The following is a 25372-nucleotide window of genomic DNA, read 5'->3' as shown; positions in this document are numbered from 1 at the left end:
ATCATGGATTCGGCCCGGGATTCAGCAATGAAATTTATTGCCAAGAATAGGAAATAAAACTTTTCCACTACAAATAACCTGTTGGTGTATGATCTTCCCAGGATGTACTTGTACTAATTGGATACCAATGAAATGATTGCAGCTTGTTTGTTGTGTATGACCACAATTTTGTGTTAAGAATGATATTCCAGGCTATTTCATATTATAACAGAAATTGTATGTAAAGGGATTGGAAATACACTAGGTAAATATTGCTTTCTACCTTCGTCAGTGAAAAGGGTCATTGGGACATGTAAGGTCAGTGATATGGGTACCTTTGTTTGCACCATGGCTGTGGTCAGTGATTTGGGTGTCCTTTTTCATAGCAGGTCAGTGGTAAGGGTTACCTTTCAGCCCTTGGGCATGTCAGTGTTTTGGGTGAAAAATAAAAGTGTCTGGTCAGTGATGACAACATGCAATGGTATATGAGTGGCACCCCCGGGCGACAGGCTATAGTGGTACCCATTGTTTTGAACAATGGACTTCTGTCATTAATTTGGTAAATTGGGAAAGTGGTACTATTGTTCTCCAAAGTGGTTTGGCGGCTAATTTGAATAAAATGAATAAACACGCTTTGAATTGGCGATTCGCTCACGGGCAGCTCAGCTTTGCGTGGTAATAACAATGATCTTCATAGATGAGTGTAATATCGTGTACGTACTCATGACGTCCGTTTCACGTATCGCGTCTCTGGGACTGATTAGCACTACAACCTCTCAGAATGCTCAGACCCCGCCTTTATAACATGTTCAAATCAAGATATAATAATAATTGGCTAGAGAAATTAATTATTAGTAAACAAATAAATATATGTAGAATGGTCAATTAATAGATACAAATTAAAGAAATAAAATGCTAAATGAATACCAAAAGTGAATAGAACCTGGCAGAATTAACGGTAAATACGCATCAATCAATCACAATCAATCAATCAATCAATCAACCAATCAATCAATCAATCACAATCAATCAATCAATCAATCAATCACAAACAATAAATAGATTCATCAGGTTTGATTGGTAAACATTATAAATGATTTCATTTGTGCAAAACCAAAATGGAAGGCTGTCAATGCACGAGGCTCACCTAACTGATATTCTTTCTTCTGCCATTTTATTTATAAGCATAGAATTTGATTGGCAATGTTTAAATTGCCAATTAAAATTACAATTGTAAATTAAAAGAAAACTAATTTAATTCTATAATTGTTATCATGGTTATAGCCAATCCAATCAACAATTTATGTAAATCATAGCGTCTTTCCACGACGAGGATGGTTCTCTTGTCCACACATAAATTCAATCATGATCACAAAAGGAAACACAATAGATATGATTGACATGTCAATACCCGGCATGGTAAAACGATATAGGGTGTGTCACAAAAATGATACATTCGGATTGTTTTTAAAGTAAAATCAGTGACATTCAACTTTTATGTATCTAAGGGAACAAACCAAAAGATCGATGACGTCCTATAAACGAAACTAGTTTCGTTTAGGGGGAAGGGGGTAAAAATACTCAGTACGTTTCTACAAAAAACATCGGTCTGAAGAATGTGTCATTATTATTATTATGTCAAAATTTTCAAAATTTCTTTTATTACGTTTCTGGCAGGGAGGGAGGAGGTCGCCTGAGAAACGAAACTAGAATCTTTTGGTTTGTTCCCTAATGAGTGCTTGTATCAATAAATGACTGCAATTTTTCTCACATGCCAACATGTTTCTGATTCATATAATGTACGACAGTTGTTAAAAACAAGAGCATTCGTGACATGGACTTTGGTAGCGCTCTATCTTTCCAGATGTCAGTAAGTGTAATGGCAGGTGTTACGGCCAATTGACCATGGCAAGACGCCTTCTGATTTCTTGATAGCTTCCATCTTCTTTGACAATCACCGAGTCCAGATTATTTAGAAGTGTTGACCATCTCAATGTTCTCTACACTGATCAGCTTAAAACAAGATCGACCAGACTCCACCGTCGTCCACAGGCTGAGTCCATGAGTCTGTTACCTTCCCGGTATTTAAGAATGTCGGTACCCATTTATATACCTGGATGGAGAGGAGTAATCGAGATAAAGTGCCTTACTCAAGGGCACACCACAATGACGTCACCGGGCTCGAACTAGCAACCTTCGGTGCCCGTTCTGCTCTGCCACCACCGTGTCCCACATCAGCTTAACAATGAAGCACACTCACAGAATTAATTCTGTGGGCACACTATACATTTCTCACTGGCAATAAGGTTTGACTCTGTCAATAAGGTCTTGGGAAATTCTGCTGCTGGTCTAGCAATCAGGGTTATCATCAGCACATCTAAGATTAGTTATCTGACGACATCTATGTTAATTTTGTCCTGTATATCATACTGTTTCCACAATCCACATTCATGGCTTTATATGTAAAAGGTGTGGTGACAGCCGGATACAGTAGATCCCTAGCGCACTTGGCCATTATTATAGCTTATTATGAACCAGCCACTGTTTCCACACCTTGTTCTTACTGTGGCTTCCTGATTTTGACGAGAAACACATTTCTCTCATGGAATTTCTTTAGAATAGTCATTAAATAGACGGTGCAGAATAAATAGACGGTAAATGTTACTTTATGTCGCTAAAGCGCAAATTGGCTACGAAGACACTTCATGATGCCTTTTCTATCGGATCCTCCATGAATTAAAAATGAAATAATTACCTGTGTCCTGCAGTCTGTGTATTCGAAGCTGTCGAACCACCTGACGAATCCACCGTCAAACTCTCAATCTCGTTTCTTGCATGCTCCCAAAACTTGGCGAGCTTCTCGACGAAATTTTGAATTTCTAAAGTAGTAAATTATTGCGTTCATAAAACAATTTGCAAATCCCATAATTTCACCCAAATACACTAAGTAAGCTGGAAAGGAAATCCTGGTAATGTTTTCATAGACAGTGCTTGCAACAAGGGGTGTATATCCAATCGATAAGACCATGGATCGGACATGATAAAGAATTTCATAAATGTTTTCCGTTCAGCTTTTGCTTTTCGTGATTCCGTATTGTGACCGGTTTGTTGCGCTGCAATTTGCCTCGCATGATATCGCGCTACTAGGTATAAACGTAAAAACAAACACAAGGTTGTAACAAACGGTATGATGACAAATAACAAAAACGCAACTGTTCCAAAAATGTCGGTTTCATCATGATTGAGAGGACCAGTGAGACAAGTATGCATTGTCTTTGAGAAATAAACCTCTCGTCCGGGCATGTAACTACAAAGTACTGAAAAAGCAATGGAACAGGACCATAACGCGACAGCAGTCATCCTTGCTCTGTTGACAGTCACCATGTTCTTACTGTGGCTTCCTGATAAGGACATTATTGATAATCAGTGCTCAGTACCATACGAGAAACACATTTCTCTCGTGAAATTTCCTTAGAATAGTCAATAAATAGACGAAGCAGAATAAATAGACAGTAAATGTTACTTTAGTATGTTGCTGAACCGCAAATGACTACGATGACACTTCAAAATGCCTTCATGAATTCAAAATGAAATACTTTCCCTCGGATTTCAATGAACAGAATTAATTTATCAATAATTCAATAGTTACCTGTGCCCTCCAGTCTGTGTATTCTGTGTAGAACTTCCTGACGAATCCACCGTCAAACTCTCAATCTCGTTTTTTGCATTCAGCAATGGAATCAGTACTCCCAACACTTTGCGAGCTTGTCGTCGAAATTTTGAATTTCTAAAGTAGTAAATTATTGCGTTCATAAAACAATTTGCAAATCCCATAATTTCACCCAAATACACCAAGTAAGCTGGAAAGGAAATCCTGGTAATGTTTTCATAGACAGTGCTTGCAACAAGGGGTGTATATCCAATCGATAAGACCATGGTCATGATAAAGAATGTCATAAATGTTTTCCGTTCAGCTTTTGCTTTTCGTGATTCCATATTGTGACCGGTTTGTTGCGCTGCAATTTGCCTCGCATGATATCGCGCTACTAGGTATAAACGTAAGAACAAACACAAAGTTGTAACAAACGGCACAATGACAAATAACAAAAACGCAACTGTTCCAAAAATGTCGGTTTCATCATGATTGAGAGGACCAGTGAGACAAGTATGCATTGTCTTTGAGAAATAAATCTCTCGTCCTGGCATGTAACTACAAAATACTGAAAAGGCAATGGAACAGAACCATAACGCGGCAGCAGTCATCCTTGCTCTGTTGACGGTCACAAGAAGCGGATAAGCAAACGGGTAACTTACCGCCAAAAATCGCTCCAAGTTAACGTTAAGTAAACACATAAATGAGGCGAAGAAGAAGTTGACGTTGAACATACTGCATAAAGTACAGAAAGCGTCACCGAAAGGCCATCTGTCGAGTATAGTAGATGGTATAACAGGAGAAGCGATGAAGACAACCGTGCCAAGATCTGCTACTGTCATTGATGTCATGAATACGCGTGTTACCGGATTCATCTCACGCATTCGACGGAGAACAATTAAGCATGTTATGTTGATAACAATGCCAAGGATTGCTGTAAAACTTACTGCAACTGCTTTGCAGATCAGTAGAATCGGATATGCCACGTCGACTTGGTCATGTCCAATATTAGATGTATTCGTCCAGTTTTCTCCTTCCATGTTATAATTTGTTAGCCTTTCTGATGATTAGATGAGCCACAGTATCCAATACGTGAACGTGTTACTGTTGCCAAGAATGTCAGTCCAGTTTACTTCTCTACTGACACTCTACATACTGAAGTAAGGAGGTGATTTGTGTCCCTGACGCTTTGTGGATTTCAAAAAAGAAATTCTTAAAATAGCATTATGAGCCAAATGGCCTCATTTCCAGAGGCATAGTTCAATAACTTTCACAGCTCAAAAGTTGACCTCAAATTGTGACGTATGAGGTTTCGTACTCAATATATGCAAAGGCCACTTTGAGTGTTCAAGCATTATTGAGGTTAACGAACGGCGTCTCATAGGTCATACACTTTCCTTTGACGCAGATCTGACCATATAGTAATTCAATTTAATAATTACTTCTACAATATTAGAATATTTTTTTGAAGATGAACAGAAATCACGTGATTTATAATATTAAAGTAACATGGAAAATTAAATTTACTAAACTAAATTAGATTAACTTGGAACGATCATAAAAAAAAAATCTTGAAAGTTAAATTGACTGATTCGTTGGCGCAATTTTAGTAAATGGTACGCCACTCCTGTAATAAGCTGTCTTCTTCTTCTTTGGTATGCTGCTAACGACATGAACGAGGGAGAATTTCAAGTTTGCTGTTGAGCAGCCAGTCTCTTGTAGAAGCATCAACTTTTGAGAGTCCCTTGGCTCCATTTTTGGGGCGATGAAGGTGGCAAGCTTTGATGATGTGGTCTGCCGTCTGCTCTTCCTTTCCGCATTCACAAAGTGGGCTTTGAGTGAGGCCCATCTATGCTTACTGGCCCTGAGTCCCGTGAGCCAATGTCTCCTTGCATGGTATGTGCCTGCTGGATCAAAGCATGTGGCTCCGATATAAATGGGTGCCTTGACTTCAGTCGAGGTTGCTAGACGTCTCTGTTGATCACTTCATGAAAAAGATGGCCTGGGTTCAATGACATGGTCTGCGGCTTCCTCCTACTGGCAGCTGTTCTAATGGGGTTGGGCGAAGGCAACTATTCATGGGGCATCGCGGTTTGTGACTCGCGGCTCGTGTCCCCGTAAATCGCGAGTAGTCTTTGACAATGTCTCTCCCATTTTTGTTCTCAACTTTTGATGTACTGTATATATAGACTGTACGAGAGTGTACGAGACTCAGCATAACGGTTTTATTCTTTTTTTTTACCATTTCATTAAAATAAGCATAGAAATTGGTTTACAATCTAATTGTAAACAAAAATTGAATTCTAAATTTATTGGCTATTGTTATCATGGTTATAGCCAATCCAATCAACCATTTATGTAATTATAGCGTCTTTCCATCACTGTCCATGATGAAGATGTTTATCTTGTCTACATATATGATTTCCACTATCCTGATCGCAAGAGGAAACACAATAGACACTATAGACCACAATGGCATCATCCTAATGGCATAGTTCAATAACCCCAATTAAACACTCATAGTACAAACTTTCACCTCAAATTGCAGAGTATGAGTTTTTGTACCCAAATTTTCAAAGGTCATTCAATGAATGTACGAATGTATTGGGGTTAAAGAACTTTGCCTCCTAGGCTCCTAGTGAGACATGGACAGGTCAATACTCCGCATAATAAAACGATGTCGTAATAAAGCATTGTCTTACCAGCAACATACAGACTTGACATTAAGGTTAGCAAATATTTTAAACTGTTGCGATTTAGTAGTTCACAGCATCTTTGATGCGGTACGGTGTCGAAGGCCTTTTGAAAATCGAGAATTTGTCCCCGGGGAATTTGTAGATCTGTTTGCAAGCTATTATCAAGATTTCGTGCAAGGTCTTCTATGGTAATTATCAAATGAGATTCACAGCTATGGTTGGATCTAAATCCATGTTGAAAGTCAAAAAGAATATTGTATTTTTCTGAATGAGACATTATACAAAATGTATGACGAAAGAGAATATGCTCCATGATTTTCCATGTGATTGACGTGAGGGACACTGGCCTGTAATTGGCCTGATTGTTTTTCTACACAATTTATTATTAAAAGTGGGGAAATGGTCACCTTCCATTTCGGGTATTTCCGTGGTGTCTTCAATTGTGAAGGCACTCGAATACTGATAACTAAGGTCTTCTGCCTTTGCTTTGCTACTGGATATTTCAACTCCATCCACATTAAGGGTTGCAACTCCGCAACTTTCACGCCGGATTGTTTTGACGTGGGACTAGAATTATTTCCCAACAGTTGTACTCCCTGTGTTGGGGGATTCATCTTCATCTACCAGACCTCTCAGAAAATAATTTTTCATTTTTTCTTAAACATCGGACTTGTATTTCTTAAATGCATTATAAATCCGTTGTAGTTTACGGATGAGCCTTTTTTTATTTCGTGCGATAGCCAGGGTACATCCCAACGCTCCCTGATATTTTTTAAGGGACATGCTTCTCTACCACCCCACCGATTTCATTGGTGAAGTACGACCAGTTTTCACTGATAGAACGCTCATTGCTCGTAAGAAGCACTTTTTGGAAAGCAAGAGCATCATTCTTAAAACCTTCCTTGTTCATTTTCGTTTAAACAAACACTTTACGTTTTGTAATACGCATAGCTAAAACATTAATCATTTTACTATCCTATGGTTGCTCCTTCCAGGACAAACATCGGCCTGCTCCACCAGATCTGGGTTGGTGGTTAATAAGAGGTCTAGGATGTTATTCAAGCGGGTTGGTTTATTTGTTGGATTAAACCATGTTTTTCAACGGTGTCCAATAAAGCTCTGTTGACTTTGTAGCCATACTAAGGATTTGGCTTTATGGTGTTGGTTGCCCATTCGACATCTGGACAATTAAAATCACCACCCAGAATGACATGAGGTAACGTACCATTCTGTGCAAGAAATATTAAATTGTTGGATTGATTCAGGTTTGTTATCAGTGGGTCTATAAAACGATCCTATATATGTGCAGAGGTTTGGTACCTGCACCACACTATTTCAGATTGTGGAATATTGGCAGTGAGTGGTGGATACATATACCTCTTTGTAAATTGTTACAGCTACAAATACATTATAATCAGACGGGAATACGGTTACCTCTGCCGTTGCAAAGGAGTTATCAATATGCGATTCATATCAATTTGTAAGCGCTCTTTTTTAAGTCATAGTTCATTGAATTTACAACCGTATGACAAAACAGACGAAAATAGTAACTTTTTGCACAAGATTTGCAATTTAAAGAGAATTGACCATTGCTCATTCTAGTGACTCTAGTATATGGACAATATAAGTGTGCTTTTTAATTTAATGACATAAAATTTGAAAAATATTGTAAGGAACACTTGAGGTTTTGACTTTTGAAACCTATATTTTCAGTGGTCAAAAAATGTCCTTGGATAGGTAGTTTTCAACAGATTTTCCATATTCGCCTTGCTATAACATTGAATTGTGTTATCTGTTGACCTAGTGACTAAAAGTGTTTTAGGGGAGGGGGGGGGAAGTGTTAGCTTTCGTTATATAAAAAAAATTCTTGATTGGATGAAGGGAACACTTGAGGTTTCAACAAACACCAATCTGAGGCCCATTTTTAGCTAGAAGCTTCACAGCTCCTACATTGCTATGCACTCAACCGTGTAGTGTAATCAAAGACTGGTGGAAACATTCTCTGCTTGGAAGCTCTTGGGACGAAAATGTGTGCTTAGATGTATCGAGGTGGAAACTGCGCGCATGATGGTTTATAAGATAATCGTTTTTGTATAGAAACCTTTCCATATGCCTGACCATTCCAGGTTTATGAGTTTCTATCAAGTCTATAAGGCCATGTTACATAAATCCTGTCACTTTAGAGACCACGACAATTAAATAGCATAACTTTGATGTTTTGGGGTCTCTTTTTTCGGGGTATAATGTTCTCATCCCTATTACTAGGGATGCCCACTCTCAATACAGTTTCCACTAGAACGATTTTTCATTTACTGTGTGCGTGCTCTCACACACGTATTGTCTATGGAGAAACTGATCGATACAAGAAATCCCAGGCCTGTTAAATGGCGTACATACTTGTTTTGATCCAAATGTAGGCCTATATCAGGGTGTTTCAAGAAATTCCTGATTCCACCAGAAAACATTAACCAAACTTTTTCCTGTTTGGTCAGTAAATAGAGAGGACCTTCCTGCATGAAGAGATCAACTTTTTTAATGAAAAATTTAATGAGATGAGAACTACAACAGGTTGAAGTGACACCATTCCGTGCATCAGGTGTTCAAACGCAATTATCTCCGAATTTGGAGTGAATCAGACAAGCAAACTTACATACTCATAAAATTTAACTATTTATGAAGACAAAATGTGTAGGATGTTAAGAAATTTAAGAATGTTTAAGCCTACCGCGGCCCATCTCAAATCATGCACTTCCCCGTGCACTTCTCACTACCATGTCCATTTCATAGGGAGTATAAAAACCGCCACAGTTATTCAACATACTACTGGAATTAGTCATCAGTTTAGCAATCCAGGACCTGGACACTGGCATCAAAATCCAAGGCAAAACCCTCAACAATCTGCGGTTTGCCGATGACATTGTTTTAATGGCAGATTCAGAGGAAGATCTTCAATCACTTGTAACTCTAGTCCACACTCAAAGCAAGAAATTTGGCCTCACTCTAAATAAGGGGAAAACTGAAGTTCAGATCATCAACAAAGTCAGCCACCCAATAACCATCTTCATAGAAAGTGACCAACTGAAGCAAGTCCAAACCTTCACCTACCTGGGAGGAGTTATCACAGAGAATTCAACCAGTGGAAGACATCAAGCGGAGGATTGGACTGGCAATGGGAAGCATCTGGAAGTTAACCACAATATGGAAGTCAAAAGAAATTAGTATCAACACAAAATGGAACTCTACCAGGTGCTAATCTTGTCAATAGCAACATATGGGGCAGAAGCTTGGACGCTTAAGAAAAGAGACGAGAAGAGATTGTTGGTGTTCGAGATGTCTTGTTTAAGGTGGATAATGGGAGTCTCCAGAAGAGATAGGCTACGGAACACATCAATAAGAGAGGCAACAAGCAGCCAGGTCACAATACTAGACAAAATCAAAGCCAAACAACTGTTCTACTTTGGACACATCGTACGGATGCCAAAGGACAGATACCCTAAATATGCCCTTGAAGGTAGAATACCTGGACACAGGCCTAGAGGTAGACCCCCAAAGCGCTGGCTTGACAACATAAAAAGCAGCTGCCAAGAACTTGGGATTACATCAATCTACAATGCAAGGAGTATGGTCACAAACAGAGGCATATGGACTTCCATGGTGAAACGGCTGCTAGCTCCAAGGTTCCCAGGATCCGAGGGAGGAAAGCAATAAGTCCAAGTAAGTCCAATAAAAACCGGGGACCATCATGTCTTCCATGCACACACAGTATTGCTCAATGTAGTAAAGATAACCTTTGAGTTGGAGCAAATTTCTCAAAATTGGTAGTGATTAATGTTACCAAACTTATGCCATGATGAAATATAATAATTTTTGAAGATAAAATGTGCTGACCTTAAAAGATTGAACAATGTTTAAGACTACCGCTTTTCATTTGAAATAATGCACTTATTGTTCATCTCCTCTATGGAGATATTTTCCATGGCGGACCATCTATGATCATGCTTGAGGTTTCACCAAACAAACCATGGGTTTTGAGGTCTTATATTTTTTGTTGTATGTCAACAAAATCGATAAAATTTTCAGGATGATCTTATTTTCATGTTGTTATAAGCAAATATAATGTTCCAGATCAGATAGTTAATAAATAAATTAAGAAAAAGTACCTTAAAGTTGCACTTTCTGTTAGTATTCCTTTTTGGACTTTAACTTTTTAACATGTTCTAGCAGCCCTATATAAAACCGTGACACTTTCGAAAGGCCATATCTCTGGAATGAAACGTCCGATTAAGATTATTTAAGCGCCAAAATGTTTCTTTCATCAATTCCCATCCAATAAGTTAGGTCTGAATCAATTTAAAAGTACTTCAATTTTTAGTGGACATGCCTACTATTACCTTGGTTACTTGTTGGTTTGGAACTGGATGTTTTACATCATCCATGTTAGCCATAAAGCAAATGAGTCATTTAGTACAGGGCTGTCAACTTTTTGGAATTGCTTGGCGTGAGACACTGTCAAACAGAGGCGTGCCAGGCGTTATTATGTTTTTGCCGACTACAATGTCCATTTTCACCCATGATAATTTGAGCCATGGCGATCGAGAATCTAAAAAGGGGGGGGGCAGGGTTTAAACTGGGTCGTCACAAACAATAGCTTCAGATTTGAAAAAGGTCCAAGGTACAATATATTCATATTTTATTTTGAACTCTGCATCTGTTGATGCGCCACCAGCAATTATGCAGTGCAGCACAAATGGCGCGTGAACCACCATTTGAGGCGGCCCGCCTTAAAGAAACGTCCATGTCTATTGCATAGTACTTGATTTTCCATTATGATACCATTGTTAAATCTCACTACAAATGAAACAACAATACCACTACCATTCTTCTTTTGCAAATAATTTATTTGCACAATCCAACCCTCACAAGGATAATTTTCTCAATCTTGCAATTACACACACAACATATTCAACCCCATGAGAACTACCTGCCGATTGGCCAAAAAGAAGTTTTCATTATCAATTGGCCCAGTCAGCAACATTGTTAGAATAATTTCATCACACAAAAAATTGGTGTGAATTATTTGCAAACCTCCATTCTGATTGGTGATTAAAGTGAAAATAGCAGGTAATTAACCAATCAGAGGCAATGGTAGATCGGCAGGTAGCGCTGAGGGGGTTAATTCCAAAATAATTAATTAGTAATACAATAGATCTTCATCTCAATAGAATTTCTGATTTATATGTTTTCTGTCCTAAATTTGTATTACTGATACTCCCAAAGCACAAATTTCTGAAAGCTATAGGTATCCAGTACAGTGTAAGTACCTCCTACCACTAGGCTGATGTGTAATATTCCAACATGAATTTTGTGAAATGCAATTCCCATCACAGATTGTGATACCATTCACACGATGGTTTTTGAAAGCCTGACTGACATGCAGGAACTATGCAGGAGGTTCTTGCTTCAAAACATCATTTCATTGCTCCAACAATCCCACCACCCCTGTGGTTTGAAAGCTGTACATACGCAACATAATGACGGGTCCTTTTGGGTGAATATGCTGTTAACATGCTACCAATCAATATTTCAGTTCTGTTGTTTTTGTATTTGACCATTCCATTCGTCATCGGGCATATTCCCAGCTGGTATCATCTTTTGTTATGTTGATTTAGCATAGGAATACCACCATTTTGTTGTCCTAAAGAAGACAATCTAGACATATACATCTAGACTGTTTCATGACAGGCATCATTGAAGCCAACATCCTACACTTTCTGTTTCCATCAGTCAGGCTTCCATAACAACTGATACTTACAAGGTACTGGAATGCTCATTGTTATATTTCTATCAATTGTTTTGTTTTTTTCCTGACATGCACTGGGGGAGTAAAACAGTATTCCACACAATATGTAGGGGTTGGTCTCTGATATTTTGTTTCTAAGCATTTATAATATTGAAAACAATTTTGACAGCAAACAAGGATCTATGACGGGTGGGTCCCTCATGGCTCAAAGGTGTCGAGGAATTTGAGTACAACATCCTTAAGCAGCGTCTGTCTCGGGGAGATCATGCCCTTGGTTGGATGTCTGTAAGTATATCTTGGTGGCTATTTCTGATGTGCACTAAGAAAGCTGCCTCAAATTTGGTGATGTTGGATGGGTCGACCTTGTCTAGATGACCCCTGACGCCAGCGTAGATGAGTGCAACTTGATCTTCTACAGCCATAGGATCTGTGGTGAACACAATGAAAAGTGGTAGAAATTCAGTTATCACAGAGCAGCTTAAATCATTATTCTAGGCACCGGAGTTTCGCGCGATCGCGCAAAAAGCGCAAAAAATCACGATTTTGGGGGTCCATCGCGATTTTGGTGGTCCATCGTGAATTTTGAGAATTTTGCCAAACACACTACTTTTCAATGTAAATTCACCAATAATAACCTTTTTACAACATAACATGCTTCCCGTTAGTGTGCGTCATTGCGTTCAGATAATAAAGGCCCCAAAATTTTGACCCACCTGCTGAGAATTGAAGTAAATTCTGCAATATTTGTAAATGCAACGTCAAATCGTGCACTTTTGCATGCTTTCGAGCGATCGCTGGCTTGATGGTGGGGAAGTCCCGATTGATTTGTTTACAACCAAGCACGTGCCGCTAACGTTTATTTAATTATTTATCACAACCTGACAATATTCAATTTTTAATATTTTAAGTTTATTTTCTCATAAATAATCTAGGTTTCCTTTATTAGTATTATTGTTACGATGAATAAAAGCAATTTTAAAGACAAAATCCAAATGATAACCCCTTTTTCGTATTATTTGTGGTAGCGCGTGTTTTAGTTTTTGTAGCATCAACTACACGTTAATTTTAAAAAAAGGAATGCGGAAGTGAAAGTACGAACGAAAATTGCTCAAGATTGACAGACTTTGCTCATGTTTTTGCACCTGTTTTTGACCACGTTTTGGACCAAAACTGACACAGAAATGAGAAAAATTATCATAGCGAACGGAGATGGAATATCACGGCGAAAATGCACTTTTATTTTTTTTTAACAATCAACATTTGATGAGGTGTAGACCCGGGGTACGTGTGTATCGTCATAATCGTGAATTTAAATACTGGAAACGCATTTTCGCGCTTTTTGACTTGAATTTTCGCGCATTTTCTCGCTTTATAAAAAACCGGCCGCGCATTTTGCCGTTTTAAATCGCGCGAAACTCCGGTGCCTACATTATTCTCTATTGAAAGTTATTATATGAACAAATTTTAATCTTTCCCCAGAGCAGCCAGCGCACATAAACGTTGCAAACAACCAGTGAATCTGGCCGGATTCAAACCGGCGACCTTTGTAATACTAGCACAACGCTCTAACCAACTGAGCCACAGAGGGACGCTGGAAGATATAAAAGATTCATATCTTCCGCTCTTCTCCAGCGTGCCTCTGTGGCTCAGTTGGTTAGAGTGTTGTGCTAGTATTACAAAGGTTGCCGGTTTGAATCCGTTGGCTGCTCTGGGGAAAGAAATTTTCTTGTTCATATTCTCTATTGAATTCTACTGTATACCTTGTTTATGTTTGCCCATCGCCAAGATTGTACCAAAGTCAGCAATAGGGACATTGGGTATAAAAGGCCCTGAAGTTAGGTCATGAAATTGGCATAAATTGTGTAGTTCTCATTTAAGTATCACAGGGTTTTATCAAAAGAAGGACTGTCCCTACTTTTATTCTGGCCAACATAAGTACTGGCATAATAGTCCCTATTAAAATGACAAAATTGGAAGGTATGGCAAAGCATGCCAGTTTGCACGCACACACCAACACAAATATCCCAGAACATCTTTGGTATCATATCCAAAAGACAACATGGATGAATTTTCTAACTGGCACTCCTTCAGTGGGTATTACAATTCTGCAAGGACTGACTTCTGTCAATGAAAATACCACGATATTCTATAACTACACTCACCATATTGCCCCTGTTTCAAGAGTTCAGTAAGACGTACACCTCTGTTGAGAAGATTCTGTGTGGCGGCATCCAGATCTGAGCCGAACTGGGCGAAAGCTGCTACTTCACGGTACTGGGCCAACTCAAGTTTCATGGAACCAGCCACCTGTGGTCAAATATGAAACAGTCACATAATTCATACAAATGTTAGCAACATACACTTGTCAAAGGTGGGTAGACACATTTTTGTTCATATTGTGTATTTTACCTCACATTGAGGCCTGTACCAAAATATCCAATTTCCAAGTTTTGTATGGCCATGCATCTTACGTTGGGCACCCCGATAGGTTAGAGTTGTGACATTTTACTTCAGGAAATTAAATGGTGTTTTGTTTAAGAAGATGATCAGGTTTACAACTTATTTTGGTCTTAATGGAAAGCCTAATCCTTCCTTTCTAATTTGCTACCAAATTAAGGTCTATACATTGCTACCAATTTATATTATGATTATTTAAGCTGATTAGGTCCTCGGTTGAAGGAGGTGTGGACACGGAGGCGTGGACACGGAGGCATACAAACTCTACTTAGACCATTTTGGCCAAAAATGGACATAGAGAGTTCTGCTTTAAAGCTCTCGATATACACCAATAAGTATAGCCATATAAGAGAGATTGACTTTCAACATGGCTCACAAGACTAGATATATTTTGAATGTACGGAAATAAACCCATTAATTTTGCATCTCTGAAGGGCTGTGAGAAACACTTCACTTGCTATGGTCTAACTAGTCTTCTTTCAGTCAACCTACCTGCTTCATAGCTTTGATTTGGGCAGCAGATCCTACACGGCTGACAGACAAACCTACATTGATAGCGGGTCGGATACCTTTGTAGAACAATTCAGTCTCCAAGAAAATCTGAAATGCATATTGGAAGACAGATGGAGTTAATAAATGAGAAAACATGCTTGTAGAAAAGTGGTGTGATAAGTATTATAATACAAAAGAGATGAAAGTTGTCTTTCAGACACTCAAGTACTAGTTAATTAACAAGTAAATTACCTACCAACTTGACCCATTCATTAATTTTCCAAAACAAACGCATCCAATTACCTCGCATACTAAGTACCGTACTTTCTTTGTCATTGTTTTTCCATCATGCTTGATGTGGAATTCAGCAATTTAAACCAAGGCCTATACACTAGGAACCCAAACATGCTCATCTGTCAGTACCTGGTTCTTTAACCCCCGTAGACTTCTACATGCATAGAATAACCTTTGAGTGTGTTGGGTACAAAAACTCATACTCCACAACTTGAGGTCAAATTTTGAGCTATTGTTGTTGAATGGAGGTCATTGAGCCATTGGGGATGAGGTCATCATGGCTCCTAGTGACATCTAGGGCTTCAATACCATCAAGCCTCAACAGCTCAGTGGTAAGAGTATCCTGATCGAAAAATTAATTTATTTGTTCATATCTCAGCCATCTCGAGGGAAAGATTAGTTACTGCACAAAACAAAACACCTGTTACTGATAGCACCCACCTGTCCATCTGTAATAGAGATGACGTTGGTTGGGATGTATGCCGACACGTCACCAGCCTGGGTCTCAATGACGGGCAGAGCGGTCAGTGAACCACCACCGAAGGTGTCGTTCATCTTGGCGGCACGTTCTAGCAGACGGGAGTGAAGGTAGAACACATCTCCTGGGTAGGCTTCACGACCTGGTGGACGCCTCAGCAACAGAGACATCTGACGGTAAGCTACAGCCTATAGAGGGTACAAAATTAATTCAATGTAATATTATGGATTGAATCCGCACCCGCACTTGTTGAAGTATTCATGTTACAAAAACATACTTTAAATTTTTTTTTTTCTATACATGACACAATCAAGGGGAATGAGTCACATGTCGGCAATTTTCAATTTGAAGTTTTTTACATCATTCTCAGGCCGTTTAAGATTGCTAAAGTTTGATGCGTACCCCGTCAAAATCAGACATCTGGACCTGGTTACCGTGTTATGACCAATTTATCAATGGCTGAAAACAATATAAAACAAAAGAATTTGAACACTGCTGTTTTGTTGCATTCCATGACCAACTCTCCACCATAATCGCCCATACATTTCGCTGAGTCACTCCAGCAGCAAACCACCATGTTTGAAACTGTATTTGTATATATTCGGTTCTCTAAATCTAGTCATCGACACTTGGCTTACCTGTTTGGACAAATCGTCATAGATAATGAGGGCGTGCTTGCCATTGTCACGGAAGAACTCTCCCATGGCGCAGCCAGAGTAAGGTGCAAGGTACTGCAATGGGGCAGCATCTGAAGCTGTGGCACTCACTATAATGGTGTACTTCATGGCACCTGAAATTTGAAAGTGGATACATGTCATATAGCTTAAGCGAAGAATCATACCAGACAAGGAATTTAAACTTATTTTAATCAGCAGTCAACATAACCTTCTGCATTTGTAATTTATAAGTAATGATAATCATGCAGTGCCCTCTTGAAGCTTTCTAGAGAGAGCTTTGAAACAGATCTGAAGGATTACAGGCTTTGCTGGTTGTTAAGATAATGGTGATTGCAATAAGCAAGGTTGTAAAGTTGAGGAGTCAAATAATCAAATCTTACAAGGATTCTCCTCAACTTAGTCTGTGAGAATAAACTAATTGAGTCTCCTAAAATCATGCCTATTCTCACCAAGGGTAAAATAAGATCTACCTGGACTCATTTTGGGAAAAAAGGAAGTCCTGGTTCAACTGAATTTTTTCGGGATCATGACTCACTTTTATCTAAACAGTAAAACAGGACTCACTTTTGTTTAGTGACAGTCTGAATTTATGCCAAAATGGTCTAATATCTAAATGGCAGTTCCATTTTTGTTCACCATTTCCAATTTCTTCCAAGGGTATCTTAATTATATAATAAACAGTCCATACAAACATGAATAGACTGTGTGGTGACAGGCTATGGTTCAGGACAAAAAGTGTAGCCTGGTGTTGTGATTTTTGATCAATAGGCCACAGTAGGCAACTCATCTTGCTTATTTTCACCCTTGATTCCCACATGCAGCAAGTTGCTAGATTCTCGCAAAAATCAACAAAATTGCACAGCTGATAAGACTCGTTTTGATATCCTGCAAAATTGCAAATATATTTTATTAGTACACAAAATTTGGGCTATAAAATTCTCACCAGTGTCAGTAAGCCTCTTTACAATCTGGGCTACTGTACTCCTCTTCTGTCCAATAGCAACATAGATACAATACAGTTTGGCTTTCTCATCTTGAGCATCGTTGAACCTCTTCTGGTTGATGATGGTGTCAATAGCGACAGCGGTTTTTCTGTACAAACAAGAGATTATATCAAAAATAATAATGACACCTTGCAATGGTAAAATTATTTCTTCTGATCATTTAACTGACCAAAAAAAACATGTTGTCTTGCAATGCTAGAAATATGATCCTACACGGTCATGGGTGGATAAATTAAATTGACCCAAAAAAAATCATGCTGCCTCGCAATGCCAAAATTTCTTCTTTTATAATAAGATCCTACTACCATACCAATTTCATTAACTTGTTTACATTTATATTCTGAGCCACTGATGGCTATTATTAAGGGAATAATTGTATTGGCTAAAAAATCCAGAATTTTTCCCTACATTTTCATACTGGGAGGGGAGCCACAGGTCCTGAAATCAGGATCAAAAATAAACCACAGAAGTTAAGCCTTACAACTTACCCAGTCTGCCTATCACCAATGATGAGTTCTCTCTGACCTCTACCAATAGGTACGAGACTGTCTACAGCCTTAATACCGGTCTGCATAGGCTCACGCACAGAGATACGTGGGATGATACCGGGAGCCTTGACGCCTACACGTTGCCGCCTTGAAGTCCCGATTGGACCCTGTCGGTACCAGAATGGAAACAAGAATTTTGTTACAAAGTATCTATGCTACAGTTAAGATTAATGTAATCATTTGTTGGAAGGAATCACAATTACCGTACTGACGCGAGTATAGTCCCACCTTCGAGTAAAGTCCCACTCCCAAATTTTCTAAAATTTCAGTAATTTAAAAAAAAAAAAAATTGATAATTTGTATTCATGTCATACTCTATTGATGATTTCAAAATGCATTGAATTTGAATGCATTTTGAATTTTTTTTTTTTTTTTTTTGAAATTGAGTATAGTCCCACCCCCAATTTTGAAAAATGTTCACCCAAAAGCGGGGTGGGACCATACTCAAGCGTCAATCTACGATAATTACTATTTAGTATTTACTGGATAAATAGAATAAAATTAAAATTAAGATTAATGGTTTTGGTGCAATATCCTCTTTTCCTTAAGGTGGTCCTACACCCCGTGATAAATTTTGTGACAAATTTTGCATTTTTCTCAAAAAATAACTACACACTGGTAACAAACAAAGGTTATGTATATTAATTATAGGGGCAAGAAATCCAATTACTTCACCGATATTTCAGTGATTCAAGACAACTGGTTCATTATATATGGGCAATTCCAAGCAAAAGTGGACACGACTCAAAAAAATAAAATTGCCTCTTCATATTTCTTTTAACTTTCATATTATTCCAAACAGATGCAAGGTTCAAGTTATAAAATGAGGTACTTTCTAGTGGTACCTCTTTTCTTATCATTAATAATTTATCACTTTTTTTTGTCTTGAGTCACTGAAATTCCAGTGTAGTAACTGGATGTCTAGCCCTTATAATATACATAACTTTTGTTACCAGTGTGTTATTAGTTTTTGAGAAAAATGCAAAAACAGTCACAAATTTATCAAGGGGTAAAACTAGCATAAATGGGTTTAATTTAATTTAAATATTCTGCTCTACTGAAGCTCATGCAATTCAAATTCATTTGCACATTAACACCTGGGCAGCTGCATGCTCAAAATCTTTGTGAAAATCTTTTTCTGCCACTTTCCCTCCTCCCCCACAAAATTCAACCTCTTTAATACATATTTGTATGCTTAAAAAGGAACTACAGACTGTTGCGAAGACCACATGCTTTTAAGTTGACGCTCTCATTCCACAAACTAAGATGAGAATTTATGATGAAGATATTAATCTATACTACCCGGTACAGCGGTACTAACCTTGCCATCAATTGGTGTTCCCAGAGCATCTACTACTCTGCCTAGAAGTTCCTCACCAGTAGGTACATCCACAATGGCGCCTGTCCTCTTTACAATGTCGCCTTCCTTGATGAGTTTATCGTTACCAAATACTACAACACCTACATTGTCAGGCTCCAAGTTCAAAGCCATACCCTATGCACAGAGAACAGAAATAAAGATTTTAGTGATGAATCATTCCATATTAATTTTACATAGCAGCTTTGTGCTGGGGAAGATATTTGCGATGAGTTTGTTTTCTGAACCCACATTAATTTGTTTTACTTCAAAGCATTCTTCTGCAGTCTGGCCGAGAGTACCTTGTTTTTGCATTCTCAGTGAACAGAAGAGCCCCTTAACAATGAGGTCTGGCAAGTATGTTCCCCCACCAAATATCAAGTCCCAATTCTTCTGCAAAATATATTCTATCCATTCCAACTTAACCCGTTTGATATTACAACACCGTCTACCATTACAACGCAAGCAGACCTGTGAATTATTAGCTGTGGGCATGTTTCACAAGCCTATAGTTGACTTCAAAATATTAACCTAGAGCTACTGAATCAAACTTAAAATTGATAACAGAACTTTGCGAACCAGACCAAATTGCATTTTCCTACTTACCTTTAGACCACTTGAGAATTCTACCATTTCCTCTGCTTGGATGTTCTTTAAACCATATACACGAGCAATACCATCACCAATTGATAGTACTCTACCTGTTTCTTCCATGCTTTCTTTTGGTGTGTGGCCTAAGATACGTTGTTCTAAAATTGATGATACTTCTGCAGTACCTGGAATATAGATGAAAGTGATACAAAACTGATTAGTTATTAGTTCAGTGGGTAGAAGGGTCTATCATGCACCCTCAGAAATCTACTTTTCTAGATCAGAAAACATGCGCAGAAAAAGATAAGCTAAGTGTTCCTAGGGAGCTCCCTTACTAAACAGGTCAGTTATATTCACTTGTTAAAAACCCAAAAACGGCTGCCTGTATTATTTTGGATTCCTGCTCCCAGAGGGGTGGGCTTAGTTACAATTCCAGATCAAAAACGATTGGTTTACCATTACCCTAATATACTTACCTCCAGCTGCAGCATGCGGCCTTGTTGTTGATATATTTCTCTGTGCTGCAAAGGCTGCACCCATGCAACCTTTCATGGCCTGTTGATAATCAAACAATGATAAATCAGGGATATGTATGTTAGTTGCATAATTTCATTGGAAGTGGCTGTCCAATATGTGAAATTATTTGTCAATCATGGCATGCATTGCATACCAAAAACAGTAACAGTTGAGTAGATATTGTAGTTATTAGCTTTCTTTTTGGGTCTTTATTGCCGACTGGAGTGTCGGCTGTCGGGTCGAGGAACCCTGCCTTTTTCAAAACAATGATGTTCTAGCCTTCGTGCAGGAGTGACAGGGTAATTCAAGAAAGCTAGATTGTTCAGCTATCAGGGGTAGGGACCATTTCCTGACAGCCATCCGGGCTATCTAGCTATTTTTTCTGATAGCCCTGGAGGAAATGCAATAGCTAGCCTTAGTTAGGGACAGGCATAAAAATTTCAAATTAATTCTATTAACATGAATTATTGTTTATTGCAAGAGAGAACTTCTGAGAAACAATTTGACACCAAAACCAATCTTCAACTGTATTGCAAAGTGAAGTTATGATGAAATTACTGTCGGAACATTAGGCCATATTCTCTGATACTGACTTACCATAGGAGTGCATGGGGGGACTTGATAATTTTTGTGCCCCCTGTCAATTTTTTGTTTTCATTGTAATTTAATCTAATTTTTGTTGAATATTATGTATATCATCATTTTCAACACATCTGTGAAATTTTGTATGAAAATTCAAATTTTAAGGTGGCATAAATGTAATTTTTGTGCTAATTTTGGTCAAATTTTGCCATTTTTCCCCAAAACCATGATTTTAACCAAGCGATAACAAAAAAGTGCTTTCTCCCAGCAAATAAGTAAACTGGAATTGTTATGTGAAAAGGATGAAAGTTTTTGTCAAACCATGTTTCCCTTTTGTCAGAAGATGAATTTTGGGTCAAAATAGCATAGCAGAAAAAAATATTCAAAAGTGAAGTCAATGTTGCATTCTGGTTCCTAAAGCATTGAATCTGTTGTCAATGCAAACTAGAGCATCTGAAAAATATTAATTTTGGGTTTTATTCATCAATCATTTTCTCCAAAAATGGTGTTTTCAGTGGCACAATTTTGGCAGATTTACGGCTTTATTATCAAGTAAAATAAATAGCGCCCTCGCTCAGATGTGCCTGTCCCTACCTTAGTAGGGATGCCAAACACAGCATTCAATGGGTTGGACTAATCACGACTATGCCCATGTCTATGGGACTTTTTTCCATAATTTCACCATAAGAGAAATATTGATGTGTGGACCGGTTCCCAGTACACTATTTCAAAACCCAACTTATTATCAGTTGAGGGGACCATAATGAACAACTTCCCACATGAGCTCTTTCAAAATTGTTCATACTTGCTGAGTTTCGGAGTTTTTTACCCAAATTCCCATTTAAATGTACACAAATTAAAGAATTTTGATAACATTAACAATCGGACCCTAAAAACAGTGAATTTCAGTTAAATGTTTGGCCCGGTTCCCAATATCATTTTATAAAATATCTAAGTTCCAGCTGTTGCTACAGGCATATACTACAAAATCCTGTATGAGCTGATTTAAAAATGCAATTTGATAAGGCCCTTCGCACTTGATTATTAGTTTCCTGTTGAAGATTTTGAAAAAGGGACGAGGTGACTTTTAATTATTAATTATCTTTTATTTTCTTTATTTAGTTTGAACTATTACAAGCAACTACTGACTCATTTTGACTAGAGCAGGCATTTAATTATTTCACAACAATATTTGATTTTATAAATAAGTGAAGGTGGAGTTGTACTCTGTTTATTCATGATTATTGTTGATATTATTAAAGTCAGAAAATGGCAAGTAGAAGTAGTTGAAAGTTATTTTAAAGGAGAAAATTAGAAATAAAAATAAAATAATTATTTTGAGATTTTCGATTTTGGACGAGGGCAATAAACAGGAAACTAATAATCAAGTGCGAAGGGCCTAATAAGAGTTTCAGGGTCTAAAATTTATGAATTTGCTCTTTTTTACGCACAAATATCATATTTTGTCCAAATTTTGACCAATGTCCGCAAATTTTAATCATGAATATCTCCGCAACCCTGAATCCGATTTTTAAAAAAGAAGTGTTTTTAGAAAGCATTTGGCAAGATCTTTGCAAATACATGAGTCAAAATAATGATAAATTGAATTTAAATTTTGGTTTGACATCCCTAACCTTAGTCTAGAGAGAAAATGCAATCTCGCCGTGAATCTCGCTTTTTAGTGCTTTTCTCTAGTGTTGGTATCGACAGACGACAAGGCGTTGTCGACAAAATTGTCGACAAGAGCACTTTTGCCGATTGGCGACAAGAGCTTTGCATGTATCGACAAAAAATATCAAGAAATTTTGCGATCGAAATTGAAAAATTGATTGGCAGAAACTTCGCTAATTTCCTTCTTTTTTACCAGCAACCCAAAAGATCTCATGTGACAAGAAAGTTATACACTTTCACTTACACTTACAGGATTGATGGGATTAATTATAGGTTTAGGCCTTTTAGCACCCCATATCCATTTTCTTTCCAGTGCTGATCAATCTTTCCTTTAAACTGATTTGTAGTATTGACTCCAACAACATCTTCAGGAAGGTTATTCCACACATCTACCACTCGCTGGGAGAAGAAGAACTTCCTCAAATTCAAACCTTTCTTCAGCTGCCTTTTGAAGAGTTTGAATTTGTGACCTCTGGTGCCTGTGTTATGAGACATGGTGAAAATCTGATCTGGGTGGATATCTTCCAAGCCGTTGAGGATTTTGAAGACCTCGATCAAGTCACCTCTCAGTCGCCTGATCTCCAAGGGATACAGGTTCAGTTCTTCAAGTCTTTCTTGGTAGGGCTTCTCCCTCAGACTTGGAACCAGTTTGGTAGCTCTTCTCTGGATCTTCTCAATGGCTTTGATGTCTTTTACCAGGTAGGGGTTCCATGCCTGCACACAGTATTCTACGTGTGGGCGAATGTATGCCTTATACAAGATAGGGAAGCTCTCCTTGTCAATGTGCTTGAAAGTTCTCTTAATAATCCTCAGGCTAGTCATAGCTTTGTTGGCTGCCTTTGTGCATTGCAGACTTGGTGTGCAATCGTCTGTAATGTATACACCTAGATCTTTCTCCTCTTTAGCTGTCATGATTTCTTCTTCCCCTAGAACATAGCTTCTCTCATTGTTGTTGATTCCCATGTGCATGCACTTGCATTTGGAGGCATTAAAGCGGAGGAGCCACGTATCTGACCAATCTTTGAGATGGTTTAGGTCTTCCTGGATATCATCACCTCCTTTAGAGCTGTTCTTCTGGACCCTGTTGTAAAGCTTTGTGTCATCAGCAAACATCTTTGTTTTGGACGATACCACTTCTGGCATGAAGTTATGAATCTTTTTTATCTAAATATCAAAGGATAGTTCATAATAATTAATATAGCCTGTTGACTGTAAATGTGCACTCTGTAGGTATGCTAGGTGAATTCAAATTTGCCATCAAACTGCATCATTTTATATATCAAATTAAAGCCCTTGAGTAAACAAAGCCAAAACTGAAAACTTTTTTTTTCATAGCACTTTCCGTAGCAAAGTTACATCTTGTCAAAGACTGACTTTCATCAAAAAGATTCAGCTAGCAAAATTCCCCAAAACGGCATTACGGGGGTGTTTCTAGATCTTAGTCTCATGGCGATAGCAGCTTTTTTTAATGGAACTGCTATCAAAATCCTCTAAAATTCCATGTCGGGTGACTTATCACCATAAAAAATCATATATTTGGGTCAAGTGAAGTATAGAAAACATATTTATGTAGGTTTCTTTCTTCGGGCACAAGTTTTAAATTTCTGTAAAAATGCATTGACATTGTCGGCGAATTTGGCTGACTAGCAAATGTGTTAACTAAGGTTTGCCTGGGTTACCTACAGCTACACTCTGACTCTGTAGGTTGCCGAATTTTGAAACTTGATTGTCGCAATTTGCGATGCGGCGATTTTTTGGGACATCAATTAGGCCTGATAGGCTGATTGTCGACAAAATGTTGTAGACGTCAGCTTTTTAATTGTTGTCGATTGTCGACAATGAAAATGTTTGCCGATACCAGCACTACTTTTCTCGCTTTTGAAATATTCATTTCAATATTCATTTCTACCATGAAAATCTATTTCTGTGGCGAATGGTTGCAGAATTCAACAACCATTGCAACTAAAAAAGCCTAAGTTTGACCTGATTTTCCAGTCTGAAACAGTGCTCAAAATATCTGTGGGTGCCAAAATTGCTTGCCCCCCCTCTTTACGTCAAGTGTCGACCTGCCAAAATTGCTCGACCACCCCCCCCTCCTTTCGACCTGCCAAAAATGCTTGCCCCCCCTTTTTGGCCTGCTAAAAACCATTGCCCCACCCCCTATAATTCACCACCCCAGGGGTACACATAATTATTGCACCACCCCTGTCATGCCTGTCGTGCGTGTCGGTACGGACTACGGTCAGCATGTTCAGCATGGCAGTGCATGAGTGAGCAGACATTTTTTTTTTTGTAGATCATGTGATAGCATGTTTTTACACGAATTCACTACTAGGGAAGTTTGACCAGCTTTCAAATCTATTCTATCATATCAGCAACTAACAACTACTTACCACGGGAGCTTGTCTGGACAAACTCCTGGCCACAGCAACCGTCATTCTAGCTGAAAGCATAGCCATAGTTTTGCCGAAGTTCACCTCGCAAATGGCCGACACCGGTGAGGAGGATCCTTGCAAAGCAAATAGGAAACCCGAAATAAGCTGTCTCGTACCTGCTCAAGACCATTGATTCTTCCTAA

At 38.4% G+C, this 25372-nt stretch overlaps 1 protein-coding gene across 1 annotated transcript; it reads right to left on the bottom strand.

The window, feature by feature from the left end:
- Positions 1-11204: 11204 nt before the first annotated feature.
- LOC140159357 (ATP synthase subunit alpha, mitochondrial-like) lies at positions 11205-25319 on the bottom strand. Its single transcript, XM_072182804.1, is given in 12 exon segments — positions 11205-12402; positions 12405-12554; positions 14290-14434; positions 15077-15184; positions 15812-16036; positions 16487-16638; positions 17469-17617; positions 18018-18184; positions 19399-19572; positions 20041-20210; positions 20502-20580; positions 25188-25319. Coding segments are annotated over 12 exon segments (1662 nt in total). The 5' UTR covers positions 25254-25319; the 3' UTR covers positions 11205-12325.
- Positions 25320-25372: the final 53 nt, after the last annotated feature.

This window comes from Amphiura filiformis, chromosome 8, assembly GCF_039555335.1.
Source record: "Amphiura filiformis chromosome 8, Afil_fr2py, whole genome shotgun sequence".
Classification (NCBI taxonomy): domain Eukaryota; kingdom Metazoa; phylum Echinodermata; class Ophiuroidea; order Amphilepidida; family Amphiuridae; genus Amphiura; species Amphiura filiformis.
The sequence above is the reverse complement of the archived record's forward strand: the minus strand, read 5'-3'. Positions and strand labels throughout refer to the sequence as shown.